The sequence below is a fragment of the Aptenodytes patagonicus genome, chromosome 9 (assembly GCF_965638725.1).
Source record: "Aptenodytes patagonicus chromosome 9, bAptPat1.pri.cur, whole genome shotgun sequence".
Classification (NCBI taxonomy): domain Eukaryota; kingdom Metazoa; phylum Chordata; class Aves; order Sphenisciformes; family Spheniscidae; genus Aptenodytes; species Aptenodytes patagonicus.
The window spans coordinates 16,584,961-16,595,081 of record NC_134957.1 but is presented as its reverse complement, the minus strand read 5'-3'; the positions used below and the strand labels follow the sequence as shown (position 1 = coordinate 16,595,081).

General features: G+C 36.5%; 1 protein-coding gene across 1 annotated transcript in view; it reads left to right on the top strand.

Annotated features, from left to right (window-relative positions):
* The window catches only part of RADX (RPA1 related single stranded DNA binding protein, X-linked), a 30,322-nt gene that overhangs the window by 1,077 nt on the left and 19,124 nt on the right, over positions 1–10,121 (top strand). Inside the window, exons 2-8 of the mRNA XM_076347251.1 lie at positions 293–435; positions 2,809–3,001; positions 6,256–6,364; positions 6,518–6,609; positions 6,704–6,826; positions 8,000–8,107; positions 9,783–9,950. Of these exons, the coding sequence (XP_076203366.1) occupies positions 293–435; positions 2,809–3,001; positions 6,256–6,364; positions 6,518–6,609; positions 6,704–6,826; positions 8,000–8,107; positions 9,783–9,950 (936 nt within the window). The remainder of the gene's footprint in view (positions 1–292; positions 436–2,808; positions 3,002–6,255; positions 6,365–6,517; positions 6,610–6,703; positions 6,827–7,999; positions 8,108–9,782; positions 9,951–10,121) is intronic.

Genomic DNA, 10,121 nt, shown 5'->3' with positions numbered 1-10,121 from the left:
CTTGTAGGCTAACACCTATGCCTCTTGTAGTAGCTCTTCTCGTCTGACAACACTTCTGTGTCCTTTTAAATGTGTCATCACTCTCTTTTTCAGTTAAAACTATGATGTGTGCAGGTAGCTCAGAACAGGATTTCAGGGTGAATAGTATAAGCAAATGAGCCTTTTTAAATGTTAGAAACATTAAGAAAATACATGTGACATCCTGGTCTGTGCGCTTTACTCCTGAAAACTTAAATGTTCAATCGTGAATGCTCTTTTTTGGTCTTTTTTTTCTTTTTTTCTTTAACCTTAGTCTCCAAGCTGACTTCTCTTGGTCAGCTGGAAATGACCTGGAGAAGCAGAGTTCACTTCCATCCACTTCTTGTGAGAGTCCTGCACAAATCTAGACTACGGTACTACGGAAAACCTGAGAAAAAACTGGATATGCCTTATCAGGTAAAGAGGGATAAATACAGAGGTTAACACTCAAACAAATAGCTGTAGGATGTTTGGAAATCATTATTCCCATATAGTAAGCACATAAAGTTAAGATTTGTGTTGTAGCTGCTTTATGTTAAAAATGCTACCTTTAGAAAAATGCCGAGCCCTTTAGAGTAGGAAATGGTGAATTTACTGATTGTATGTACAAACTTTGGTGCGTGTGTTTCAGTTACTATAGTTCAGTTAAGCTTTTTGTGAAGAAAAAAAAACATTTGGAGTTCTTAGTAGCTTAACAGCCTAAATGTTTCTGGTCTGTATGCTTTGTAAGTTGGAGTTAGTCTGTCTTGTCCAATAAAAAAAAAGCAAACAAATTTTAACAATTTGTATCCCCTAATTCTCTCACGTGGTGACTTCCAGATAGGTTGTTTTACTGTAAAATTCTTAATGATTTTCTTAATATGTTTTACTTGTGTTATTTTTGTGTAGAGCTTCTTGGAAATGGAGGCAGGAGGTGCGGTGGGTTGGGCCCAGCCAGCAACTAAGCACTCACCAGCTGGTCATTTGCTCTCCACTGCCCTGTCCAGAGGGGTGGGGGAGAGAATAGGAAGAGTAAAAGCGAGGCAAAACCCATGGGTTGAGATAAAGACAGTTTAATAAGGTGAAGGGGGAAAAAAAGGCAAACAAGTGATGCAAAGGCAATTGCTCACCACCTCTCACCAGCAGACGAATGCCCAGCCAGCCTCTGAACAATGGGTACTTTGGGAAGACTAGCAGCCTGTTTTATATCTGAGCATGATGTTACATGGCATGGAATCCCCCCTAGGTCAGTTCAGGTCAGCTGTCTCAGCTGCGTCCCCTCCCAGCCTCTTGCCCATCCCTAGCTTACTCACTGGGGTGGCAGAGTGAAAAACGGAGAAAGACCTTAACACTCTGCGAGCACTGTTCAGCAACAGCTAAAACATTGGTGTGTTATCAACACTATTTTAGTCACAGATCTAAAACGTGGCACCATACAGGCTGGTACTAAGAAAATAAACACCATCCCAGCCAGACCCCGTACAGAAGGGCAACACTTTAGAAAGAACTCCAATATAACTCTCATGAATTCTTCCATGGGGAGAGAGAAGTATGAAGTGTCTTAATGAAAGGCTGTGGTGTTCTCTTATTCCAAGTTTCCATTCCCTGTGCACATGAAGATAAATCTGGGTCTTTTTATTGGAGGTGCTTCTCAGTAGACAGTCTAGATGATACTCCTAACTTCCATGGCAGTTCATCAGTCACATTTCCTGGTATTAGTTGTAGAATCAATACCCAGAGCTGATTTAGCTCAAGAAGTTAGGAGACAGATTTTACATGCTTTTTGCTTTATGCATTCCTTCTTTAGAAAGTGGTGTGTGTTGAATTGTTGTTATTAGATAAAAAACAAAGGGATGACAAAAGATTCTATGATATAATGGTTTACTTTCAAGGATGCACAGTTCATGACTAATTAGGAATATGAGAATGAACTAGCAAGTGTTGATTTGTATAATCTCTGTATTGAACTTGGAATAAGGAAAAGATTTTGGAAGCGGCAAGGGGGAAAAACACAAGGTGTTAGATATGTTCAAGAATGGTAATATATTAAGGAGAGTGGATGGTAGTATGAACAAAAGCAGATGATTGAGGCTGACAGATGAATAGATAAAATGAAGCATTTTGATAGAGCTGAGATTTTTTTTCAGTGGATTGCTACCTTTTATGACCATTATAAGACTGCTTAAAAATCTTTTTCACTGCTCAGTGATCTGCTCAGTTATGGATTCAGGGTTCACCCCATTTAAAAAAACAACTGGGGAGAAATCTTTGTCATGAGAAAAACTTCAAGGAAAAGATAATGGTTTGCAATGCAGATTGTTTTCTGCACTTTTTTTTTTTTTTTTGCTTGCAAACCAGACTTGTATCGTGTTTTGATCAAGAATGTTTAGCAAATGGTCCTGTAACATCTCAACTTCCAAAATATGTTTTTCCTTCATGGATATTTTGAAATGTTATTCTAAATACAGCATTCTCTCTGATAAAGAAGAGTCTTTTCAGTATTGTTTCTTGTGCATGGTATTTCCCTAACCTCCTCCAAAAACCATAGAGTGAAACTGGCGTATCTACCATTACTGAGCACTGGAAAGATAAGAGTTTGGGCTGGGGTAGTTGTGGAAGAATTCTTTTGTGGAAGTAAGGGGTTTCTTCAACTCTAGTATTCAGTACAGGTTTTGGAACATACTCTGTATCCATTTGTAATCATCAGAGAAATTGTTCACGCGTCAAGTAGCTGATACATTATCCAAAATAAACACATACCAGAACGATGATAAATGAAAGATGAATGTATTTTGTCTCTTTTTTCTTTAGGCTTACTTTGAAGTTGCTGATGGTTCAGGCATGATGTCAATGGTTTTGTGGAATTCATTATGTCCTGAATGGTACAACAGTATGAAGGTTGGCACGGTACTTCTTCTTGAACAGTACGCTATCAAAACCAGTTACCCATTTAAAACACAGCCAACCCCAGGGGATTCACAGATGAAGAGATTTGCTACAATTGGTTAAGTATTGCAGAAACCTGTTTTGATTCAATCAAATATAGCTGTAAAAAGGTAGCTCTTCATAGAAATAAAATAGAAAGTGATCCATTGCTGAGACTAATTGATAAGGTATATATCCTTAAATATTAGCTCTGAAATGTGTCTTAGCACCCAAGTTCTTATTGTTCCCTGTTTATACTTGGATCATGTCTACAAAGTTTATTGCCACAATTAGTTAAAACCTTTATTTAAAAAAAAAAAAAAAAAATCTAATCCCTGATTTCAAGTGTTGGGGTCATGGCCTCTGGTACTGAATTTTAATCTGATTCTGCTTCCTGATTAAAAATACCGATATGGTTTGTGCACTGCTCACACCTTCTTCCAGGTCATTGAAGCACATTGTCACCTGATCTGACTTTAGATTTTAGTGTATATGGTCAAGGCCCAGAGTATCTGCAAAGCTCCACTGAATAAAGTGTTGCACTGATGAGTGCTGTCTGTGCTGAAACAGCAGCACCATGGAAGTGCATATGTGAAGAATATTCCTTGACTATGAGAAAGTAGTTTCTTACTTGCAGTTGTTTAGTGTGACAGATATTCAAAGGAGCTATGCTACAGAAATACAAGTGCTGCAATATAACAATAATAGCCTTTTCAAACTGGATTTGGTCAACTTTTTTTTTCTCTCCTACTTCACTGAACATGTGTTCTTTCCCCTTTTGTGCTTTTATACTCAGAACAAAACGACAGCCAACATTCAGAAAATTCAAATAACTTCCTTGAAACAAGCAAATATGTGTGTTAGTGAAGGATGATGTATGTATAACTTATTAATGATGACAGTTTCCTAATGCGGTTGCTACAGTGCACAAAAATAAACAGTATTTTCACTGCTAGAAGCAGTGTATTTTCTGCCTAATGTATCTTTGCCTTAAAACCAGATCTTAATGCCTGAAGTGTTTGTGATGAGTTGGCAGGAGAGAGAAATGTTTAGCCAGGAATGGAAGTTTGTGAGGGAAGCTGATGATGATTACAAGCCAGCCCTGAAAACAATTATAATTGCCACAAAACCTTTCTACAGGAAAAGGACAGAATAAAATATGCCGTCTGAGGTGACTTTCTCTATGGACAAATATCACTTCATTTTAATGGCTTCATTCACACTACACTACTGATTTCTGCAAGCATTATTGGGGTAGAAATGTTAACGAAGAGATCAAAATGGAAAATTAGGCCAGTGGGCTGTAAATGGCAATAGATGTGTAATGGAAGAATTAAAAGTCAGTCTATAGTAAAGTGCCATGGTATATTTTCAGACTGCGGATAAACTGTAGAAATTACTAGTCTTCAGTTCATATCAATGTATGTACAGTATCTTATCTCTTTTCCAAGCCCAAAGCTCAGAATTTTGTCTTAATATGAACTTACAAAGCACATAATACCATGCATTGGTGGATCTTATGCCCGTATATCCTGTAAGAAGAGAGTCTAAAGAGAACAGAATATCCAGAAAAACTTCTAGAGCAGTTATAAAATTGATTTTGTGCAACTTCTGGTGCATGGGGGGTTTTTTTTGTTCAGATGAAGTAAAATTTAATGCCTCACTAATTACTCTGTTGATATAAATATCTCTGTATATGCCCCATATGGGGCAATATTACATTCTTTTTTTAAGCATGCACGAGTGCTCCAAAAGTTCTTCAGCTAGCTAGTTAAAGCAACCAATTACACTGAATCGCTTAAGTAACAATTACTTTTTTCATCATCTAATTCCAATTTGTCATTCCATCAAATCCCAACTTTACAGTGTTTCCTTACAACCATTCAACTGTAAATGTTGTAAAATGTATCTGGAGGGTTAACAAGGCCACAAGGGAAAGGGCTTTCCAAATTAAGAGTTCTTGCAAGACAGTATGCTTCTGGCGTATTCCTAGATTTCTGGGAAGCGAGTTCTGCATTGCTTGCTTCTGTTTGCAGCAGCAGCATTGTATGACATGCTGAGAGGTGCTGTTTCAGGACCTAAAATCTTTGGAGCTTAAATAGTTAGTACCAACACCTTGAATTCCGCTGCTAGGCAATGTGTGCATTTCACAGATCACTGAATTTATGTGGTACTGAGGAAAACTGCTGTTTCAAATAGCCTGGAATGACCTTAGCTTCTGAATCACACCACGGTATAGTCCTGAGTTGAGTATATGACTTTCATCTAATCTCAAAATGACAAAACAATTGATAAACAGGTTTGATGCATGGGAAGGTTTTGTTTTCAGGAATTTTCTCTGAGATACTGTCCTAAAACACCATATGCAAAACCACAGTTGTCCTCCAAATACATTTCTAGAAAGCAGCAGACAAAAGAAAATTGTTAAGTAGAGGGTCTGATGTCAAGTATAACACCTTCCTAATGTTGCACTGCTAAGGTGAGGGGCCAGATATAATTATATAAACAATTGTATACGATATTTATACCTATTTAATTACTTTTCTGGGTGCATTATTTGAATAACCCCTTACCCACATCCAGGCATCTTGTAGAAACTTCATCAGAATCTGTCTTTTTCATACCAGCAAGACTTGTCTTGTCATAAGAGAGACAATAGAGTACCACCTTGTGTATTCTAGATGCTGAAGCCATTCCTCCTGTATTTTTAATCTGGTTGCAGAACCCCCCGCTTTCCCCAATGCTTCACCATGTTTGTTATTCAGCATCTAAACAGTCTGCTTAATAAATTAAATTTTTCAGGTGCTATAGAGTAGACATGAACAGTCCTTTAGTTTTCCTCCATGGCCATGGTGTATTTCTATCATTTTAATAACTACCTGAACTGGTATCAGATGTGGAAGTTCTCATCTGATAGTTCTGTCTTCTGTTTTACTTCATTGTCTGCAAGTCAATTTTAGACCTCAGTGACATTTGAGAATGAAGCTAGCGTAAAAAGTACTTCATATCTAGTCAGTATTGTAGTATTGGTTTCTGTTGCTGGTTTTGAAATATCTGGCTGGCTGGGACTAATTTTCTCATGTAGGGAATTGGAAAGTTTAACATTGCTCAGATTATAAAATTGCACTGTTGAATGCTGTACCTGAATTCCTTACTTTATTTTGATGAAAACATAAAGTCAGAGGAATTGATTAATAATTTCAGAAGCAGTGAGACAAAGTTGGAATATTTCATTTAAGAAACTTTATGCTGGTTTTTTTGTGGGTTTTTTTAAGTTTTTTTTTAATTTGTATTCATGCCTTAAATGTTACTGACTTTTTTTTTCTTTGTCAGAAATCAGCCTTAATGTTCGAGACCCTCCTACTAAAATAAATATTATTCCAGAAGAAATGGTTAAGCCAGAGTGGGGATTACCTGAAGTTAAATATCGGTTTATCACAAGGTAAAATAGAATTTTGTTGGTTGTCAAGCTGGAACTTAAATTTCACTACATTACACTGCATGTTAATTGGAAATGTTTTAGGAAAAGTTTCTGAGAAAGCTTTAGGTTTTGTTATTAACAAATACCCACATTTTTGTTCTGTTTTGGTTTCAGGTCAGAACTGGATGACTTACCAAACAATCATTCCTGTGATGTTATTGGTCTTGTGACATTTGTAGGAAGGGCTGAACGAGCAAGAAAGAGAGGTTTTTCTATAAATATGACTTTCAGAATTTATCAAACAATTTTTAACTTTCTGAAGATATGCTTATACATTTTTCTTAATATTTGTTTATATAGAACATGGTGAAGACTTCTGGCTCTATCGTTGGGCACATGCCATTGATGGGACTTCAGACCAACCATTCATACTGGAATTATTTGCAACTTCTCAGCCGGATGTGTTTGAGCATATTCACCCAAGTATTCATCTCTCTATAATATTTATTCATAATTATTTATAGTGTTTTTCTAGTTGGTTGCTAATTCCAAATTCTGAGTACAATTGCCACTGAATAAAAAATTGCCATGGTTTATCTCCTCAAACAGAAAATAGCTGATCAGAAATTAAAATTTAAAAATAAAAAAATTAGTTTAAATATTTGAAACCCTTATCATGCTGCAATCTGCCAGTTAGCCTAAACAAATAGATGGGCAGCTGGGCCTGGGGCTCATCTGATCTCATTAATTTCAGCAGAAACTTAAGTGAAGAACCTGGGGCAACATCTCTTGCATCAGAGGCAAATAAAGGCGGCAGCTGGTCAAATCTATTACTCCTTTTGTCCTGTAAATAAGTGTTTTTTTATAGACAGGAATAATTTAAGAGGATTGGAGGAAGGGAGAGGTGAAAGTGGAAAAGCTTCATTTCTTTGAATAAATATTTTTTGGCCAAACAGCAGTCATAACCCAGCTGTGTTAGTTATTGCATGTGAGCTAAGAATGGTAAGTTTCAAACAGGAGAATCCTTAATTAAGGATTTTAAATGAGCTTTAAATATTTCCTTTTGCCTTCTTTCTCTTCTCCTCCAAGCACTCATCCTTCCATTAACACTGGTTGGTGTCACATGCATTTTTTATATCATATGATGCAGGACCAGCTGCACAACCCTGTTAAGATTATGGCTGCATTCATCTTGAGTGTTCTGGGGAAATGACAAAGAATGACATTCCAGTGTTTAACTGAGATATTAACAAAAGAGTTTGTAGTCTGTTTAGAAGTTTTGCAGTGGCATGTCATGATTTCTTGTGCTTTCCATGATTTTATGCTTTTTATCCTTAAGAAACACAGCCATCTGATATCCATATTTTTACTATTTGTTTCATTGATATCCTACCAGATGAAGTATCTCATGTTTTGGTCCTAATATGTATGCTGAAATTTCCTTGCACGGTTATTAAATTGAAAATTTAATTACATCTCCATACTGTAATTTATAACGGAGGCTCAATACGTGCTGAAGCATTTGTAGGGTCAAGAACTAAAATGTCTTGTTTAGAGCACTTAATAAAATTAATCCAGTGTGTGTCAGTCAGTCTTGACATTCTAAAATCAATGAAATATCAGGAAAAAAACTGAAGGGTTTTTTTTTCCCTCCAGTGACATATTTGGTGTGTACGCAGATGAGAGTGGTACGGGACCTCACTGAGAATCCTTCCAGCACAATTTACCTTACAACTTCAAATGAAAGTCAAATATTCATTACAGGTAACTTAAACTAGTTTTAGTTTTATGTAGTTCTCATCTTATTTCTTCGGAAAGGGTATTTTCATTTTACAACAAAGTAATCAGTGCATAGTGTCAGTTTCCCTGTCAGAAATGACTTTGAGTTAATAATGAAATACCATTGCAAAAAGAAAAAGGCAAATTGCATTCTTGTGAGGCATTAATGGGTGTATCTTATGAAAAGTACCTAAGTATTATAAGGTTAAGTCATAAGTTTACCAATTCTTTCAGACTGATTTAATCCTTTGGTAGTGTAGCAATGCAGATTACCACTTCCTTAAAAACATTAAAAATCACTTGCAGCTTTTCTGGCTTACAGATTTCCTTATTACAACAACAAAAAAAAAATGGGTATAGTTGTTCTAAATCTATCTTAGCTAATCTTTTTCACCAAATATTTGGAGAGCTATTATGTTTCATCTTTCCCAATGTGCAGGGCCTTATGCAGACCACGTGTTCTGGGAAGGGATGTGGTGCGGGGCTGCACTGAAGGGACATTCCTTCTCGATATTCTTGTTTGAATACTCCCATCTGTAGTTACAATACTCTTTACAGCCCTGTGATACTGTACACTAGATACCACCAGTCAGCATGTCACAGGCAGGACCAGGCACAGCTGTTTCTAGTATATTTGCTCTTGAATCAGGAGGCAGGTGATAGCAGTGTTGCAGGCGAGTGATGTACTGGCCTAATTGTAAGGGAGTATAAGATGCAATAGGTGTCTCTTTCCTGTGTTTGTTTATCCAGCTCATTTCTTCAGTGTTCCTAGCATATCAGTCACCCAGTCTGAATCGTTCTGCTGACAAGTAGGAATAGAGAAAAATATGTGCTTTTAGCACACGTGTTCACAGGTACCTGAACATAGTCAGTTCTATACACATGGTCTTTCCTGACAAGCTGGGTAGGGTGTTTTGTGCTTAACTGAACTAGCAAAGCAAGCTAGTCTTTTTGTTAATAGGTTTCTAATGATTTAATTTACTCCTAAATGAAGGGTTTGAGAGGTTGTTTTTTCCCTTTGCTTTCCTTCAGTATATTTTGTGCTTAATTTTCTAATTAAATACTTAAGCTTTCCCCCACCCTAGCTTTAGTTCATTTTACGTCTGTTTGGGTCCTAAATGAGAACTACAGCTGGAGATTGCAAACCATTGGATAAGATCTATTTCCGTTCACAGCTTAGACGTAGACCTGGTCAGATTACAATTTATTTGATAAAACTGGTATTTAGTCCATATCTTGGTTTTAAACCAGCCAACAATGAATACATACCTTGCCAATTACCTGTCAGTAACAATCTTGGCTGAACCCTATGAAGATGATTTACCTTCTCTTTCCTGCTAATAAAACAATTTCTGATCATTTTATTTTTTTGTATGCTCCTGTGAGAAAGTGTTATAGTAGCATTTTTGCTAGTTGTTTTACTCCTTTCTGTTACTTAACATTTGTCTAACTTTCAGCATCAAATGCAAGTGTTGGTCAAGGAGGTCAAGATACTCATTTCATAAAACACCATTGACTAGTGGAAAGATGTCTTTTGTATTCTCTAGCCCAATTTTTCTTAATTCATTTTTTCTACGTAGTGTTCAGGATAGTTTCTAGATGAGAACGGATGACAGTAACCTGCTTTGGTTTTGATACCTAATTATTTTTGTTTTAAAAGGGTGGCACAAGGGCCAGCCATACACCAAGGATACCAAAGTGAAAAACTTCATTCAGTGGACTAAAACACAAAGCGAAGCTGATCAAATGAAGAAAACTGTCATTGGTGGCTATTATCCTTTTCCACGACCTCCAAATAACTTTTTGAAATATTGTAAAAACAATAAAGGTATCATACCGTCAAATATCTTTAAGATTTGTAGCCTTTTTCAGTTCAGTCTTACTCCAAGCATTTAAAGCATCAGTTAAAAAGCAACACAGTTACTATTAGTCATTACACAAATTTGTAATGTCATTTAAGAGAAACTCCCTTTCATGACTAAATGTATCATAGGCTAAA